The 15,993-nt window shown below is 55.2% G+C and overlaps 3 protein-coding genes across 4 annotated transcripts in view; 1 reads left to right on the top strand and 2 right to left on the bottom strand.

Annotated features, from left to right (window-relative positions):
* Window positions 1–216: 216 nt before the first annotated feature.
* Window positions 217–7,962, bottom strand: C8H1orf226 (chromosome 8 C1orf226 homolog). The gene is made up of 3 exons (XM_069862450.1): window positions 7,836–7,962; window positions 2,660–2,921; window positions 217–2,579 (listed from the first exon to the last, which is right to left on the bottom strand). The coding sequence occupies exons 2-3, from the start codon at window positions 2,908–2,910 to the stop codon at window positions 2,087–2,089; spliced, it is 744 nt and encodes a 247-aa protein (XP_069718551.1). The 5' UTR covers window positions 2,911–2,921; window positions 7,836–7,962; the 3' UTR covers window positions 217–2,086.
* SPATA46 (spermatogenesis associated 46) lies at window positions 3,912–5,269 on the top strand. Its single transcript, XM_069862187.1, has 2 exons — window positions 3,912–4,307; window positions 4,354–5,269. The coding sequence occupies exons 1-2, from the start codon at window positions 3,912–3,914 to the stop codon at window positions 4,822–4,824; spliced, it is 867 nt and encodes a 288-aa protein (XP_069718288.1). The 3' UTR covers window positions 4,825–5,269.
* Window positions 7,963–7,996: 34 nt separating the features above from the next.
* NOS1AP (nitric oxide synthase 1 adaptor protein) overlaps window positions 7,997–15,993 on the bottom strand; it is a 40,291-nt gene continuing 32,294 nt past the window's right edge. The window contains exons 3-10 of one of the 2 annotated variants that reach the window (XM_069862447.1): window positions 15,645–15,737; window positions 15,206–15,279; window positions 14,532–14,640; window positions 14,170–14,311; window positions 12,790–12,953; window positions 12,069–12,236; window positions 8,938–9,103; window positions 7,997–8,400 (exon numbers count right to left, since the gene is read on the bottom strand). In XM_069862447.1, the coding sequence (XP_069718548.1) occupies window positions 7,997–8,400; window positions 8,938–9,103; window positions 12,069–12,236; window positions 12,790–12,953; window positions 14,170–14,311; window positions 14,532–14,640; window positions 15,206–15,279; window positions 15,645–15,737 (1,320 nt within the window). The remainder of the gene's footprint in view (window positions 8,401–8,937; window positions 9,104–12,068; window positions 12,237–12,789; window positions 12,954–14,169; window positions 14,312–14,531; window positions 14,641–15,205; window positions 15,280–15,644; window positions 15,738–15,993) is intronic. The other variant, XM_069862449.1, reaches the window with a different exon arrangement.

Raw genomic sequence — 15,993 nt, 5'->3', positions numbered from 1 at the left:
GAGAGCAATGAGGTCTCCCCTCAAGTCTCCTCTTCTCCAGGCTAAACAACCCCAGCTCCCTCTGCCGCTCCTCGTAAGACTTGTTCACCAGCCCCTTCCCCAGCTTCGTTGCTCTTCTCTGGACTCACTCCAGAGCTTCAACATCCTTCTTGTGGTGAGAGGCCCAGAACTGAACACAGTATTCAAGGAGCGGTGGAGATATTTCCTTTAACTTGGTGGCTTTAACACACCAGATCCCGTCATCCTATGCAATCACCCCAGCAATCTTTGTCCTGAAGGGAGGTTTGTCCTGGCACCCCTCAGCCACGCAGGCATGCTGGGGCTGCTGCCTCACTCATCTATTCTGCAGCCCCCATGCAGGAGTATCCAGCTAGTCCCTGGCCTCGTCGGGAGGCTTGGGTGCTATGCTGAGCTAGTGCCGGTGGTCCCCTCCCACTGAGGGTGTGCTAAATGTCAGTGAGTAAAGAAAAAAAAAATTATTGTGCAATCTGCATCTTTTGTCCCAAACTATACTCACACCCTAGACAGCATAAATAGAGGGACTGGAGAGCAGTAAGGTTCCCTTGTGATCTGCCAGGTTGGAAGATGTTGGTTCCTCAAAGAGGGGTTACGAGCCCCCATCAGTATAGACAATGTAGTGTAGGTCTAGCATACACACATATATACAGAGATTTCTGTCTGTGGGGTGGCATCAGCCATGCACAACGTAATCACGTTGTACACAGGGCATGTTTTACCTCAGCATGCACCGCCAGCCGGCCGTGGGCTCTGTGCAGCTCTGGCATCTCCTTTGCTCTTTAGCAGGGCCTCCTTGGGAACTGAGTGCTGCAGAGCCCCAGTGTCGCCAGAGCACCTGCCAGACCCACAGGCAAGCAGGGATACCCCTGGGGCAAAGGGATCCCCGGTCATGGATGCCTTCCTTCATTAGGAACATGGCTTCAAGTGGTGGAAGACACTTTTTCACCCAACTGCTCTGTCTGGCCCAGGAGGGCCTGCAAGCAGATGAGCCCCACCTACGAACCCCTAGCTTCCTCCAGCCCAAATCTGGTCTCTGGAGGTTTTCTTCTCAAAACCACCTTTGCAATGAGGATGCACATTAAAGCTTCAACCAAAAAGTGCCACCTCACAAACGCTTTCTTGCAGTGGCTCAGGGGTCCACAGCTGGCTAACCTCTCCTGTAATTCATAGGGAAACACAATGAAAGCGCATTAAAGGAACACATGGCTTTTTGTGTCCCGGACTTGTGAAGACATCACCATCCCAGGAAATAAAGGAGAGCAGTTGTGCTGGCTCCCAGAGTGGGCTGCCTGTCTGGGCAGGTTGATCTGGTCTATGGTGGCTGAGGTGAGACCAGAAAACAAACAAGAGTTGGACGTGGGGTGGGTCTCATGGGGAACTCAGTTCCCTGCCAGAACCTGCTGGTCAGCACCTGCGTGGCCCCAGGCATCCAGACCTGCTCCCTGCCAGAGCCCGTACCACAAGCAAGTCTTGTGGGGCTCCGCACTGGGCAGACCAATGCCAAGGAAGTGGCACATGGAGAAGGCCCTGGGGATGTCTGCCATCCTGGCTCCCTGGCACCAGAGCTGGGTGAGCCTGCAGGCACAGCACACTGGGATAGGATTTCTCAGCAAGCACAGAACGTGAGCTAGAAAATCCTTCAGACTGGAGCAGCCACTGCAGACATGAGGAACTGTGTGGTTCACATGCTCTCGCAGAGCTGACTGGGCTGAGGGCAGGATGTTGCTCTGTACCTGTGGATAAGAACAAAGGCTGCTGAGTGAGCCATCCTCGGTCCCCAACTCAGCACGGCCCCCAGCTGCAGACAGGATGGTGGAACCATGGCAGGATGGGAGGTTTGCAGTGACTGAGGTGAACGGGCCAGGGATGGGGCTGCAGAAGCCGTTGCAGGATGGGCTGTGACCATATCAAGAATCTGGGAAGAAGTGGGGTGTCATGGCTTCCCATACCTTATGCTAAGGCAGCAGTGGTTCCTGCTACCCCAGGGCTCCTCCTTCTCCAAAATAACAACTCCAAAACTGGAACATAGCAGCAAAAGTTATGTTCGGGAGAGCCAGCTCCCCCACTGCTACTCGAAGGAGAGCAGGTCAGGATGGGGCCCCTCCACCTCCCAGCCGTGGGTGTGTGGCTCTGTCTGCCCTGTGCTCCCCAGTGGCTCACACTCCAGCCCTGGTCTCTGGGAAGGCTTCTCCATGCAGGATGAGGTCTCGGCACCCCTCTCGCCTGCTCTCCAGTGGCTCTCCAGGCTGCCCTTATGGATGAGGTCAGGCACAGGGAGGGCACTGGTGGGCTGGTTCTCACTCAGCTCTGAGCTGCCAGTTATACTAGGGACCCCAGAGCATTCCAGAGGGAACAGGTCCCTTAACCCTAGTCGTTCATCTGTGGGGTTGATGTGGGCTGTGGGCAGTTCAGGGGGCTCCTCTGTGCTGCTGCTTGGGCTGGTTCCTGCTGGCTGTGGTGCGATGAGCATGTCCTGAGGAGTCTTCAGGGCACGCAGTGCCCGCTTCTTGGTGATGGAAGGTGGGGGGTCCAGCCGGGGGAAGGTGTCAAGCCCTACAGCCCTGCAAGCACAGAGAAGTCATGTACAGCCCCATGCTGAGGCCTCTTCAGGCTGTGGAGTGCAGGCCCTGGGGACACTCACCCATCCTTGCTGGCTGGCTGTCCTGCACCTAGCATGGCCTTGGCATTCAGCTTCATCACCCCCACAGCGGGGAGGCCAGCTGGCTCCTTACGGTGCAGGAGGTCATTCACCTTGGCCCCCATGGCCTTGCCCAGGTTGCGGAGATGCTGGCTGCCAGCGAGGCGGGAGGGCTGCGGCAGGGCACCCGTTGCGGCAGGGACGTGCTGCAGCTGTGGGGTGGGTGCTGTGCTGGCTCTGGAGTTCTCAAACATACTCTGGTCCACTGCAGGCAAAAAGGAAACAGAGAAGGGGCGTGAGACAAGCTGGAAATGGGCCCTGGCAGGGACAGCATGTCCCAGAGCTGCCTGACAGCTCCCAGCCTGGTAGCATGGGGCACATAATTTGGGGAACAGGGAGGCTGCTCCAGCAGCTCTGCAGAGGCAGTGGGCAGCCAGATCACACCAAGGCTGAACAGGGCAGTGCATGCAATGGGGACAGCATGAGATAAGATGGGGTAGCAGTGAGCCCAGGGCTTCATGCTGGCATTGACAACACATCCGAAAGCTTCTCTTACCTGACACCAAGTGACTTGGGAAGCAGTTTGTGGAAAGAGAGAGAGACAGAGAATTTAGCAAGGGAATGGCAAGGGGACAGAGGGCCTGTCCCTCCCATGCTGACAGGTGAAGTGAGCTGCTGAACCTCTGCCCAGACCTGCCATGCTGCCTGTAGCGATGGGACTCACATAGGGCCCTTAATAGCCCGGAACCTAAAAAGCATCAAGGGGGTCTTTGGGGCCACCCACATCCTGGGCTCTGCACTGCCCACCCCACCAAGGCTCCCTCTCCAGCCCATGCTGGCTGTTCCCATTGCCCAGGAGAATCCTGCCGTGTACCACACGTGTAACAGCCCTTCATGACATAAGCCAACGATGGCAGGGGTACCATGGCACAGGAGCTACACAGCAACAATGCGAGGGTGATGGAGAACTCTGTCCTGTCCTGTATTCCCATCGGGGCCATATCCTGTGGCACCAGGACCAAAAGCTTGGAGGCCCTGTGCCCCGGACAGCCTGCCCAGTGATATCTGGCACCCACCAGCTGCAGCCAGGCAGGAGGCACAGGCAGACAGTACTGCCTGTAGGGAGGGCTTCCCCTTGTTCCCCTTGGGCATGGCTGTGGCACCGCTCAGCCTCCCACAGCATTGCAAGGGCCGTGGAGGCGTTTGGCTGGGCACGTCCTCCTCTGTGTGTGGGGAAAGGGGACTGGGTGTGCCTATGGCAGTGGGTAATTTCTCAGGACAGGGGAGTGGGGAGTCACACCCCACTTGTGAGCTATACTGCTTTCATCCATACATCTTCCCAGCAGAAATCATCACAACTGTGGGTGTTGCCCCTCGGAGAGCCAGTTCAGCCCCTTCATTGTTGCCCCTGTGGCAGAGGAGCTCTCTGTGGGACAGCTCCAATGGGCTGCTGGGTGAGTCTTGTGCTGTGCCAGTGTCTCAGTGCCCACTAGCATCTTGTGCCAATCACTCTGTCCCTGCATCCCATGTGCAGAGGGTTGGTGTCCTTCGTGCTGGGGGGATGCACTGGCACAGAGCCAGCCATCTCTGCATCCCATGGAGACAGAGAGGAAGGGACCCCAGCCCCACTCCCAACCCCATGGAAGACCAGGCTCTCACAGGGACCCTTGACTCACTGCAGACCCTTTCCTCCACAGCTTCCAGCCCCAACAGGCAATGAACTCCCTACCCACACCATCTACAGACCCTGGTTCTCACCCTACAGCTACTTCATGAGCACCAAAGAAGCTGCCCAGCAGCACATGGGAAGCCTTTCATCCAGCACCCAGAAGTCTGAGGAGCCCGACGACCTCTCAGAGACTGCCTGCTCCTTCTCTGACTCCTTGAATGAGATTCAACCCTGGCAGAGGGGCCGACTGGCCAGCAGCAGTGTCAGCATCACAGTTCACGACATCCTCACTGCCTCCCAGCGGCAGCCAGTGCCCCAGCATGGCTACTGGTGTGTGTCACGCTGCGGCCTCTTCCCCACGCTGTGGTTGATCAAGACCCACATCCAGCACTGCTTTCAGGAGGGCTACAGCTGCAAGGTGTACTACTGCAGGCTCAAGGCCCTGTGGGAGAAGGAGGAGAAGGAGCATGAGGCCTCAACCCCTGGGGCGCCCGTGTAGCTCTCTGCTAGCCAGGCAGCTGCCACAGGAGGGCACTGCTCCATCACTCCAGCCAGGGGCAGAAAAAACTGTTTTAGGAGCAACTGGCCCCGTCTTCCTGTCGCTCTTGCCTACACACTTCTGTCATCCTTTAAGAAAGGGTTTTCCCGACTTTACCTTCCCTAGCAGCCAAACATCTCCCAAGCTCCTAAAAGCATTGCTTAGTATCTCTACATCGCCATGGGGTACTCTGCAGATGCCAGGAACCCCCCAGCACCCTCGATCTGCTGGGTCAGCTCCAAGATAAGCCTGTGCTGTGCAGTCGCTGAAAGGGAAGGCTGAAACCCCTTTACAACAACATTGAGGGCACCTTCCTCTCATGGGCATCCTGTGGTTGCACTGCAAACAAAGTTCCTGCAGGTGAGGATGCTTAGGCTGGAGAGGGTGCAAGGCCAAGGGGTGCCACTGCCAATGCTGGCTCCTGTTTCGGAGGGGGAGAGTACAGAAGAAGACACAGTCAGTGAGAAGGAAGAGACAACAGAAAGCTTTGAGAAATAGAAAGATTTATTTAGCAAAAACCAGTTGAGTAATGACAACACTCAAGGGTTAAGTGCACTTACATTGACAGATAGACTGAGTCAACAGTTAGTTAGTAACACAGACAGTTGTAGGAAAAGAAAGGACAAAAAATATAGCTATCTATCCCCAGCCAAGGTCCATAACAAAAGCAAGAGGCCGGGGAGGCATCTTAGAGGCAGCGCTGAGTTAGGACGAGGATCATTTACACATGTACACCTGCAGTTTGGCAGGACACTGGCAGGGTCCCACTCAGCTCCAGATGCTGGCAGGGTCCCATCCAGCTCCAGCAGCACCTCCGCAGCCTGCAGGGCGCCTGCCACTGCCCCCTGTGGGCAGAGTTCTGGGCAGGAGCCCAAGACTGCAGCTGGTCATGACAGTTCCTTGTGGGGTACCAACTGGGTTCACCATGCAGCTGGGCTGAGCAGGAGCGGTGGCATGGGGAGATGGCACAGCCCTGCCTGCTTCCAGGCAGCCCAGCCTGGAAGAGACCCCCTGCTGCTGCTGCTCCTTCCAGTCTCTCCCTTTGCCTGACCTGCTTGTACAGCTGACGTCCTATTATCCCCTCCTCTCCTGCACGATCTGTCTGCCCACATGGAAATCCCTCTCTGAGCTCACCCATGCATCCTTACCCTACCTGTGCCATGTCTTGTGCATGCTGCCAACCCCACTCTCTCTCCTGGTGGAGATCAGCCCCATACCCCATGCCTTCACCTCTGGCTGAGGCAAGGTGGCAGTAAGATGCTGGGGCTGGCACACAGCAGCACACGACAGGGTATATAGAGGTATCAGTGGCCAGAGGACAGGGGCACCCAGGTCACCCTGAACTGGCACCCACTCCCCACTCCTGCTCCGTCCCCTCTGTGGCCAGTGTGAGGACTCCTCGGGACCCAAGGCTGGAGACACTGAACCATGTCCTTACTTCCCACTAGGACTTTCTAGCTCCTCACAGAATCCATCCTCCTCCTGTGGCGGAAGGTACATAGCACAGCTTGTACCAATCCCAGGGGACTCACCTATACCCCACCCCTTGGCAGCCCTCAGTTCCAAGGGGACTGGGACAGAAAGAAGTGATGGACCTTTCTCAGCAGCCAGGCTAAGCCCTGGAGAAGAGCAAGAGCTTGTGTCTGGGAGATGCTCAGCTAGGGGTTAGTAACTGGCAGATCTAGCAGAGACAGAGCTGGAAATGTGGGAGCAGCAGGGAAGCAACAAAGCAGAGAAGCGGCAGTATAGGAGGACGGATGGTGAGGAAGACAAATGTGCCAATCCCCACCTCCTTGTTGAGTGTTTCTAAAATGAGCAGGGGGAACATCAGGACTCTGGCTCATACCCCTTCAGTCTCAGAGGCTGCAGCAACAGGCAACTGATAAAAATGTTTGCAGAAAAGAAACAAGCTCAGTATCCCTTGGAGGGCCCCACAGCTGCATCTCAGTGACAGGCATCTCGGGGTCTGGTGGGAGATCCTGAGAACTTGGATTCACTTTTCTGGAGGATGCAAACCAGATATGTGCAGACACTAGCAGTTTGCTCCCCTTTGAGGGGTGGCAAGCATGCCCATCCCTGCACACAGCTGACACTAGCACTGCATCCTCCAGCCCTGGTCTGGGGGCAAACAACTGCTTAGAAATGGGAGGGCTTGACTATAAAGCAAAGTGGGGAGTGTTTAGTGGCAGTGGATGGAGGGAAGTGCTTGAAAAAGTGACTAGAGAGCACCAGAAAGGCTTTGAAACATGGTAGCCATGCTGAGGAATCCAAGGACTGGACAATGAGGCCCTGCACTGTGTGCCCTTGCTCCATATTGAGTCATAACTTCCTCTTTGCTCCACAGCCTGGCAGAAAAGTAAGCAACGTCCATGCACCTTCCACCTGCCTCAGGCAGGGAAAAACACTGTCCTGAAGTGCCACAGACATCACTGCCCCGCCAGGAGCTGCCTATGCCCAGCCATTCCGCGTAACCTCATCTCAGCCCTACAGCTGCTTCCTAGGCTCATCCTAACCATCCCTTGCTGCCTCACCTCTCACTCGCACACCCATGTGACTGTCACCAACCCTAACCACCCCTGACAGCATGGACCAGGCCTTATCTCCCACCCTCTCCACCACACAGAGCGTCAGACCCCCCCGCCAGCAGCTCAGTCCCTGCCTACCACTCCACGCTGGTTCCTCACTCATTCTTGTCCCTGCTCGCTGCCACGTGCCTGCTCTCTCGTTCCCTCAGCAAAAAAATTCCTTTGCCTTACTGCATTCCCACCACCACTGGCCAATCCAGCAGGTAATTCTTGCTTCTTCCTGACTCAAAACACAGCTTGCAAGGGGACAGGGACCAAGGGGTAGCACAAGCAGCTGTCAGCTCGCTACCCAATGCAAAGCAGGGATGCTCCAGCGCAGCACACAAGGCCATGCTTGCTTTAGTAAAGTACGCCTGGTGCATCCTCTTGGCATGGCTCCATCCTCACCTCCACACACCTTCTGTCTGTGTGCTGGAAGTCTCACGCTCCCTCCTCTACCCTCCCTTCCCTCCGGGCTGTCTCATCCCTGCCAGGGCCAGAGGGCTACAGCAAGGGTCTGCCCCAGCTCCAGAGGGTCCCAGCTGCTCCACACCACCTCCTGCTAACCCCTACACCGCGATCTCATCCTCCAGGCTGTCTCCCAGGTCCTGCCTGGGCTGGACATGGAGCAGGTGCGGCGGTTCCTCCTGGGACCAGGAGTCATGATCCTCGCTCTCGTCCGTGTTGGACTCGTATTCAGAAGCGATGCCTGACTCGCGGAACTTGATGAGCTCCAAGCTGCCCAGCATTGGCTCTGGGGCAGGTGGCCCCGAGTCTGGCAGAAAGTGGTAGCACTCCAGCTTCACCAGACAGTCGTTCCTACCTATGGGGCTGCCCAGGGTGCTGGGGAAGCCTGAGCTGGGGCCCAGTGGCGGTGGGTGGGTGTCTTCGATCTGTGGGGTGGTTGGATCGCAGAGGACGGGGGGGATGTTGGAGCGGAAGGTGATCTCCAGCAGACTGTCCTGGGAGCCTGCTGCAAGAGAAAAGCACAGCTGAGAGGCAGACAGTGCCAGTTTGGCTTGCCTGGGCATCCCCTGGCCACTACAGCTGGCTGAACACTGTTCAGAAGAGGATGGTTCAGGGCCATCTGGGTGTCAGCCTCCCCATCACCACCGTTTAGAGGGGGCTACTTGGTGCAACTTGGTGCCAGGGGCTTCTGCTGGCCAGAAAAGTGCCAGTTTTGCTGGATAAGCAGTTAACTGTCTCCCACTCCAGCTCCTCTAGGGAGCTAATAGCCACTTGTGCTGGAGAGCAAGGTCAAGGAGGGGGTCTTCGGCAGGTAAGGAGATGACCATATAGCCACTGGGGAAAGCGGACATTCAGCTGATGGATGTACATAACTGCCTGTCCATATAGCATTCCCCATGCCCCTTGCCACGCTGCATGCAAGCACCCTGCCACACAAGCACTCTCTGCACACACAACAAAATCCCCAAGAGAAACCCTCACATGCATGTCCTCCACAGACCCAGCTAGATGTGAGGGGAGGGCAGAGAGTAGGAGCACTTACTGTTGGTGTTCCCTGCCAGCTTCAGCTCCAGCTCCTGTACCTGTTTGACCAGAAGTGAAATGTGCTGCAGCAAGTCCTTGTTTTGGAGCAGGAGCTGGTGCACACGAGCCTGGGCCTCCAGCCGTGCTGCTGCCTCTGCAGCCAGCTGATCCTTCAGCAAGTGGACCTGTGTAACAGGACAGAATGTGCAAGCATGTGAGAGATGCAGCTTGAGGGCTGAGAGCTTTGAATCCAGCTATCCCTGCTCCCCTACGAGGAATCATTAGCACCCCAACAAATGATGAAGAAGCCATTCCCTGCACATACTCGCAGGCATAAAGAGGAGAGTGGAGGTTGGTAGCAGTGTCACACCAGGGCACACTCAGCAAATCCAGCATAGGAACCCTTGGCCTCTACGATGGAAAAGCCTGAGGCAAAGGGAGGTGGCACTGACCAAACCCTAAATCATGCAGGAGCACTGAAAATGCCTGAGGAAAGGGCAGCCCAGGAGAGAGCCAGATGGATGCAGAAGAGAAGACATGCTCAACCGAATGGGTGGTGTTCCTGGTGCATGAGGGTGCAGCCATGTGCCACAAGCTCACCCTAGCTGAGCTGTCTTTCTGGACAGGTTTCCCAGAGACTGCTTAAGGCAGGGTCCTGCCTGCAGCATCTGTTGCTAGCAGGGGCTGGTGCATCAGAGATGCTCTAGAGCTGCAGGTCGTTCTGGCTGCCACAGGCACGATACGCCTGTAGCAACACAGACAGCAGAACTCTGCTGAGACACAGCGGCTCTAGGGATGGAAGCTGACTGCTCACTCTGGCCCTGGGAAGCAATACCTGGATATTAGCCCAAAGGGAGTCCACAGGCAAGATGCCCGTTGACTACAGCATAAGTACCCATACATGGGCATCTATTACCACCAGCACTGCATCCCAGGGAGGGTGGGATGCTCTGGGGCAACATCAGCCAGGAGCCACTGCCCAGAGACAGCAGAGGCAACTCTCTGCTCCGAGCTCTAGCAAGGAGAGCCCCAGGAGCATGCTCTGGACAACAGGACAGCAGTGCAGAAACACTCAGGGGCCACACTGGCTCAGCACCCCTTCCTGCCACCCACCCATGGCTCACAAAAGCGCTTCTCTCTCCAGCAAGGACTGAGCCAGGAGGCTCATGGAGAACTAGAGAAGCACAGATTTAAAAACAAAGAAACAAAACCCAACATCCTCCTCCCCCATAAAAAAGGGAGTTTCACCTTGGTATAGAAAGTAACTTTGTAGAAGACAGGGTATTTCTCTGTAGCCTGCCAAACCCATGAGCTGCTGCTGTGGCTGCAGGGTCTCAAAAGCAGCACAGCTGCGGGCCACTTGCCCTTCCGGATGGGTAACAGGGTTTGCTGGCAAGCAGCTACTGCCTGCTTTGTCCTGAGCTGCCCAAACACAATCAGCAAGGCAGCAGGGCAGCGCGCTTGGTGGAGCAGAGTTGAAGCACAGCGAGCTTGGGAGATGGCAGGAGCCCAGGCAAGGGGCTGGAACTTGCAAATGTCCATGATGCCAGAACAAGGGAGAGGTGGAATCAGGTTTAAATGCTAAGTGGGTGTCAAAGCTTGGTACTGACAGCATTAGCCTGAAAGTCACTCTTCCTTGCAGCCGGCAGTTACCTTCATTACAGGCACCTGTATCAGGGCCCAGGTGATGCTGGGAGAAGATGCAAGGAGATCCCAAACATCACATCTTGTAGAGGGCTGTGGCTGATCCCACCAGTCCCCTAGGGACAAGATCCAGGAGGGACTTCTGGCTTAAATTCAAGAGAAGGAACTTCCACAGGTATCCAGAAACGCCTTGCAAAAGCAAGTCTCTAGTCAACAAGAGAACTACGGCATTTCATTCTTGGCCAAGTAATTAGAGGCTGAGCTAACTAGAGGATGGTCCCTGTAACTGTAGATCAAGCACAGGTCCTGGTCATCACAGTGGATCTCTTGGCTTTATTAGTAAAGAATTAAGTCTGTACCCATCACTTCACCATGTGTTCAGAGACAAATGGGCTTGGTACTTTTTAATAACAACTGCCATTGACTGAGCTGTTGATGTAACGCTTGCAGTCATCTGAAAGGCATTTGACAAGACAGAGACCAACTTTTTAATTAATAAATTACAAAGACACAAAATCACCACAGTGTGCTCTGAAGAGATTAGAGAACAGCTAAGTGACAGTTCCTGGGACAATAAGCACCGTGGGGTGGGCAGAGGTCCAGAGCAGGGAATTAGCCCCGCGAGAGAAGGAGATGAGGTCACTGGCTGCCATGCAGGAGTCAGCCAAGAAATGTCATTACACTATTTCAGATGTTTTTTATCCGTAAGTAGGAAGAAAAAGAAATCACCACTGCAAGGGTCTGCAGGTACACAAAGACTGGGACCTACTGAACATAAGCAATCCCTACAACGGAGTGACCTGGCTTTGCCTGTAGCAACACTGTACTTGAGCAGACACAAAGGATCCCCAGAGGATGCAGGCCCCTCTTCCAGAGGGGAGCCCATTACCCCAGATGGCATGCAGGTTCTTGGGGCAGCTGCTTGGCCAGAAGGAACAATACTAATTTGCTGATGTAAGAAGAGGAAAGCCATGGGAAAGCACTGAAAAGCTGCTACAGGCAATTGCTCAGACCAGGAAGAAAGTTGAGCAATTGCAGAGAGCTCTGTGAGGGATCAGGGAACAAGCAAAGCTAAGGTAATGAGTTGGATAAAGCATCTTAGAGCTGCTTTAATGAGAAGTACCTGTAGGAAGAACGAGCTGCCAGATGCACAGCCCGGGCAGCAGTCATATGGGGCTAACTCTGAGGTCAGGTGTTGGCCAGCATATGGGGGACCAAGAAACCTGGTGGTATGCACACCTAAGCACTTGTCTTTTGTGATGGGGTCAAGGCAAATTGTCACTCCCTTCCTCTTGCTCTGCAGGCCAGGAGATGGTCCCTCCCCATCCCTGTGCCCCACCTTCTCCCACAAGCAACATCTGAACATCTCTGCTGGGAGGCAACTTGCCATCCCCATGGAGCTGCCAGCCTCCAACAGTGCTTCCAGGCAGGAAGCAGCAGCACCGAGGGGCTCAGTAGGATGCTCCAGCCCTGCTGCTGCCCCTGGGGAAGAGTGAAGGGGAGAACCTGTGCCACGGCCACTTGTGTCTGCTGCTGCTGCTGCTGCAGGAGCTGCTGAAGAAGCTGCATTTGATGGTGAGCAGAGAGGGGCGTTCCCAGGTCAGGCAGCTGGGGAGGCGAGGGCAGCAGCATCTTCGGCGATGCTGTCAGGATATCTTCAGGGTGGAGACAGCCCTGCAAAACAGCGATGTCAAAAGTGTGATCCCACATGCCTTGCCACGGAGAGCCACCAAGTGCACATGGTCTGTGGCACAAGGCAGACCCCCAAAATACCCAGGAAAGAAGCCACTGCGTTCAAAGCAAATGTATGCTTTGTTGGAAATGCTGAAAAACTTTAAAGGCAGTATTTTTTTCAGTTTTGACAACAGCCCAGATACTTTTGTAGAAAATTCCTGAAAAGACTGATACTTCCCATGGGAATTTCCACTGTCTCAAAAACGTTTTGGTTTGGTTTGGCTTGGTGTTTTTTATGTGGAAAAAAAATCCCGACCAGCTCTGTCCTAGACACTCTGTGTGGCTGCACATAGCTGAGCCTTGGCACAGTGCTTTCCAGGAGCATCCTGGGCTCCAAGCCCAAGGGCAGCTTGGTGGCAGCAGACAGCTTTTATCTGGGAACCAGGGAATGCTAGAAAATCCCTCCTGATCCCTGGGCCCATGGGATGCACATCAGAGCTATGGGGCCGGGTCTGCATTGTGCCCCAAGAGTTTAGGGCAGGGGCCCATGCACCTTGGCGTCAGTGTGGGTGCTTGCCTCCTTGCACACGGCATCAAGGTCAGTCACGCCACGGCTGAAGTCGAGGATGTCAGCTCCAGGCAGTGGCAGCTCCACGGCATCAATGTCTGTCTCCTCCGCTGAGGCAGCCGCCCTCTCCACACCGGCGAGGCGGCAGGCTGCAGGAACAGAGTCACAGCAGAGCACAGCCTGCTCGCTACGGTGTGGCAAGTGATACCCACTGGCTGGTCCCCACCACCTCCATGCCACCCGCCCTCCAGCTCTGGGGAAAAGCAGGTACAGAGTGACAGGGCTGTGCTTCCTGCTGCCATCTGGAATTGAGCTTGCAGCTGAAAACACACCCAGCCCTGGCAGAGCAAACCTGGGGAGCAGCAGCCAACCCTCCCCCCATCCGTGAGACAAATGGGCCATCAAGAGCGAAAGTCACAGAGAAAGCTAAATAAAGGTAAACAAGAGATTACAGGGGAAAAAAAATTCCAGGAAACTGCATATCATGGCCAGGACATTATATGGAGGAAAACCAAACAATAACCAGTCCAGGACAGCTCAAGGATTAGGTTATCACAATAGCACTGGTTGCAGAGGCATGCAGGAAACTGCATCACAGCCTAGGCTGCTCCTGGTGGGATAGGGAGCTTCCCAGCACCCAGCACGGGACAGCATGGTAGGGCAGGGCAGGCAACCCCACATAGATGGGCAGCAGGACTTACCAGCATCGCAATGGACACTGGAGGTGTTTGACCAACATCTTGTGAAACACACATTCCTGCCAGTGCAGCCACCAGCACCAAAGAACACAGCAGCTCCCCAGGGTCCCACAAAGCCTGGAGTAATGGGGCTTGGACCAGCTGCCCCCTAGCTGGGAGCATCCATCCCTGCACCCTCTGCCCACAGGGCTGAGAATGTGGGGAGGTCTACAGGCTGCCTGCAGCCCTGGGAGCATGATAAAAGACCCCAGGTGTGGCTTTGTACATGCAAAAAATTGCAGAGAGCCAGAGCCAGACCTGCAAACACCTCTGGATGCTGGGAAGGTCTGTGCTTAGGGTTTCTCTGCAGAAGCAGTGAGTAAATATTTGCAGCTTGTGCAGCTGAGCATGAAGTGTACTTAGGCACCCAGCAGAGTCCCGGGCACTGCTCATGGGCTCCCAGCAAGGGGGATGTCTGTGAGGATGATGGCTAATGCCTAGTGAAAACTCCTTGCTGGGCGAGATCTCAATTTAAGTCTGAGGCACCAGAGGCCAGATTGCAGTGCAAATCCATTCCCTGCAGGTGCCAGCCAGCAAGGAGCAGTATGGGAAGACGGTGGCTCTGCAGATCATTTCCGTCAGGCTTCAGGACCCTCGCACCATCCCTGCCCCAGCCCTTGCAGAGTACCTGGGACATCCAGATCATCCCCATTCCTCACGCTGTCTCCATCCTCCTGTCCATCTGCATTTTGTTGGGTGTGCTGCAGGCTCAGCTTGTGGCAGACCTCAAACGCCTGCCCCACCGTCCGGACAATGCGCATGGCTTGGCTCTGTGGTGGATGAGGAAAGGAGGAACATAACCTTAGCTGGGCTGCTCCAGCCCAGTGTCCTCCTCAGCCTGGCACAGTTCTCAGGGGTCTCTGAGCACAGTTGCAGGCATCAGAGCTCAAATCACTGCTGTGCTCTGGGCTCCTGCTGCAGCTTAGCATCACGGGATCCTGTCCCGGCTGTCCCAATGAGACCCTGTGACAGCAGGATGTGCTTCTTTACCTTCTTCTTGGACTTGAAGACGTTGCACCTGAAGACATTGCTAGACCCATCCCTTGCAATGTAGCTGAAGATCTTTAGGTCCTGGGAGTCGTGGGACACATAGAATATCCTGTAAGGACAGAAAGGATGGGAGAATATCAACACTTCCCAGGACACAATATGGGATGCTGGCAGATGCCTAGCCTCTGCAGCACGTCCCTACTAAAGCACATCACAAAGTTTTTTGGCAGTTGTTTTGCCTCAGCTGGGAAAATTAGCCTGCTAACTCAGCAGCAGCAAGCATTTTGCAAAGGCAGCATGGGGCAGAAGACAGCCGGTGGCTCAGAAGTCCCCCAGGAACCAAGGAGAGCAAACCTCACTCCTCTGCCTTGCCCTTTAGGCGAGTTGAACCTCCTCACTTGGGTGCCTGCTGCCCCTTCCCCAGCACAGCTGGGGTCTTTCCTCACTCCCATTTGTTGTGTCCCAGGACACAGACGCCCATGCTCTTAGCTTTCGCCAGCAAGATGGAGAACTGGGGACTTTTGGATACTACAGAAAAGCAACACTCTGTCCACAGGGATGGCAGTGGCTTTCCACTGCAAAGCCTCCAGCATGGTGTTGGTGTGGTGTGTGGTAAGAGCTAAGTGGTGTGGCAGAACCACCCAAGCCTCTATCCTCTCGCCAGGCAGGCTTACCTGTAGATGGGATCATGCATGACGAGCATTTTGTTCTCGTCCCAGGCCCATTCTTTTTTCTGCAATGAAAGAAGCTGAAAATGAATATGTCAGATGCTGCTCTTGAGATCAAGGGCAGGGCAGAGACAGTCCAGGGACAGAGTGGTAAGCTCTTGTAACAGCTCTGCTGCTACTCCACTGCAACCCTTCGCTGCGGGCCGGGTCCTGCTGCGGACCGATATCCTGCATCACGTCCCATGGAGACCCCTGAGTCCCTTCTACAACACCTGCATCAGGACTGGCTTAGCCACCCTGTGGGAACACAGCTCATCCAGCCCATCCTTGCCTTTCCCAGCCTACTGAAGTTTCACAGAAAATCAAGGACTCTGCAGGTCCCTTCACTGCAAGGGAAGGGCTCCCGCTGCCATGCACCACTGTCCCAGGGACCAGAGCTGCCTACCTTCTTCTTCTTCTTCAGAATGACCTTCACACCATCCACTGACACAATTAGACTCACTTTCTTCTTCTTGATGTTCTTCGCTTTAAACTCATACTGTAGGAGATAGAAGAAAATACCTGAATTAGCCTTCCTGCACCAGGAAAACCCCAGGGAGGGCTGAAGTGGCTCCAACCGGAAGGGGTGAGAGGGACAGGGAAAGATTTTCACAACCCCACACGCGTTCCTGAGCACATGCCCACATCAACCTGCACATCCATGCTAGGACAGGACTGGAGGCCTTTTTGCCCTGCAGTCTCCCTGTGCCTGGCATCTGGAGGGGCACACTGTGAGGCAATCTGGCCCCTGGATG

The sequence above is a fragment of the Phaenicophaeus curvirostris genome, chromosome 8 (assembly GCF_032191515.1).
Source record: "Phaenicophaeus curvirostris isolate KB17595 chromosome 8, BPBGC_Pcur_1.0, whole genome shotgun sequence".
Taxonomy (NCBI): Eukaryota; Metazoa; Chordata; class Aves; order Cuculiformes; family Cuculidae; genus Phaenicophaeus; species Phaenicophaeus curvirostris.
This window is presented reverse-complemented; position numbering and strand designations above follow the sequence as displayed.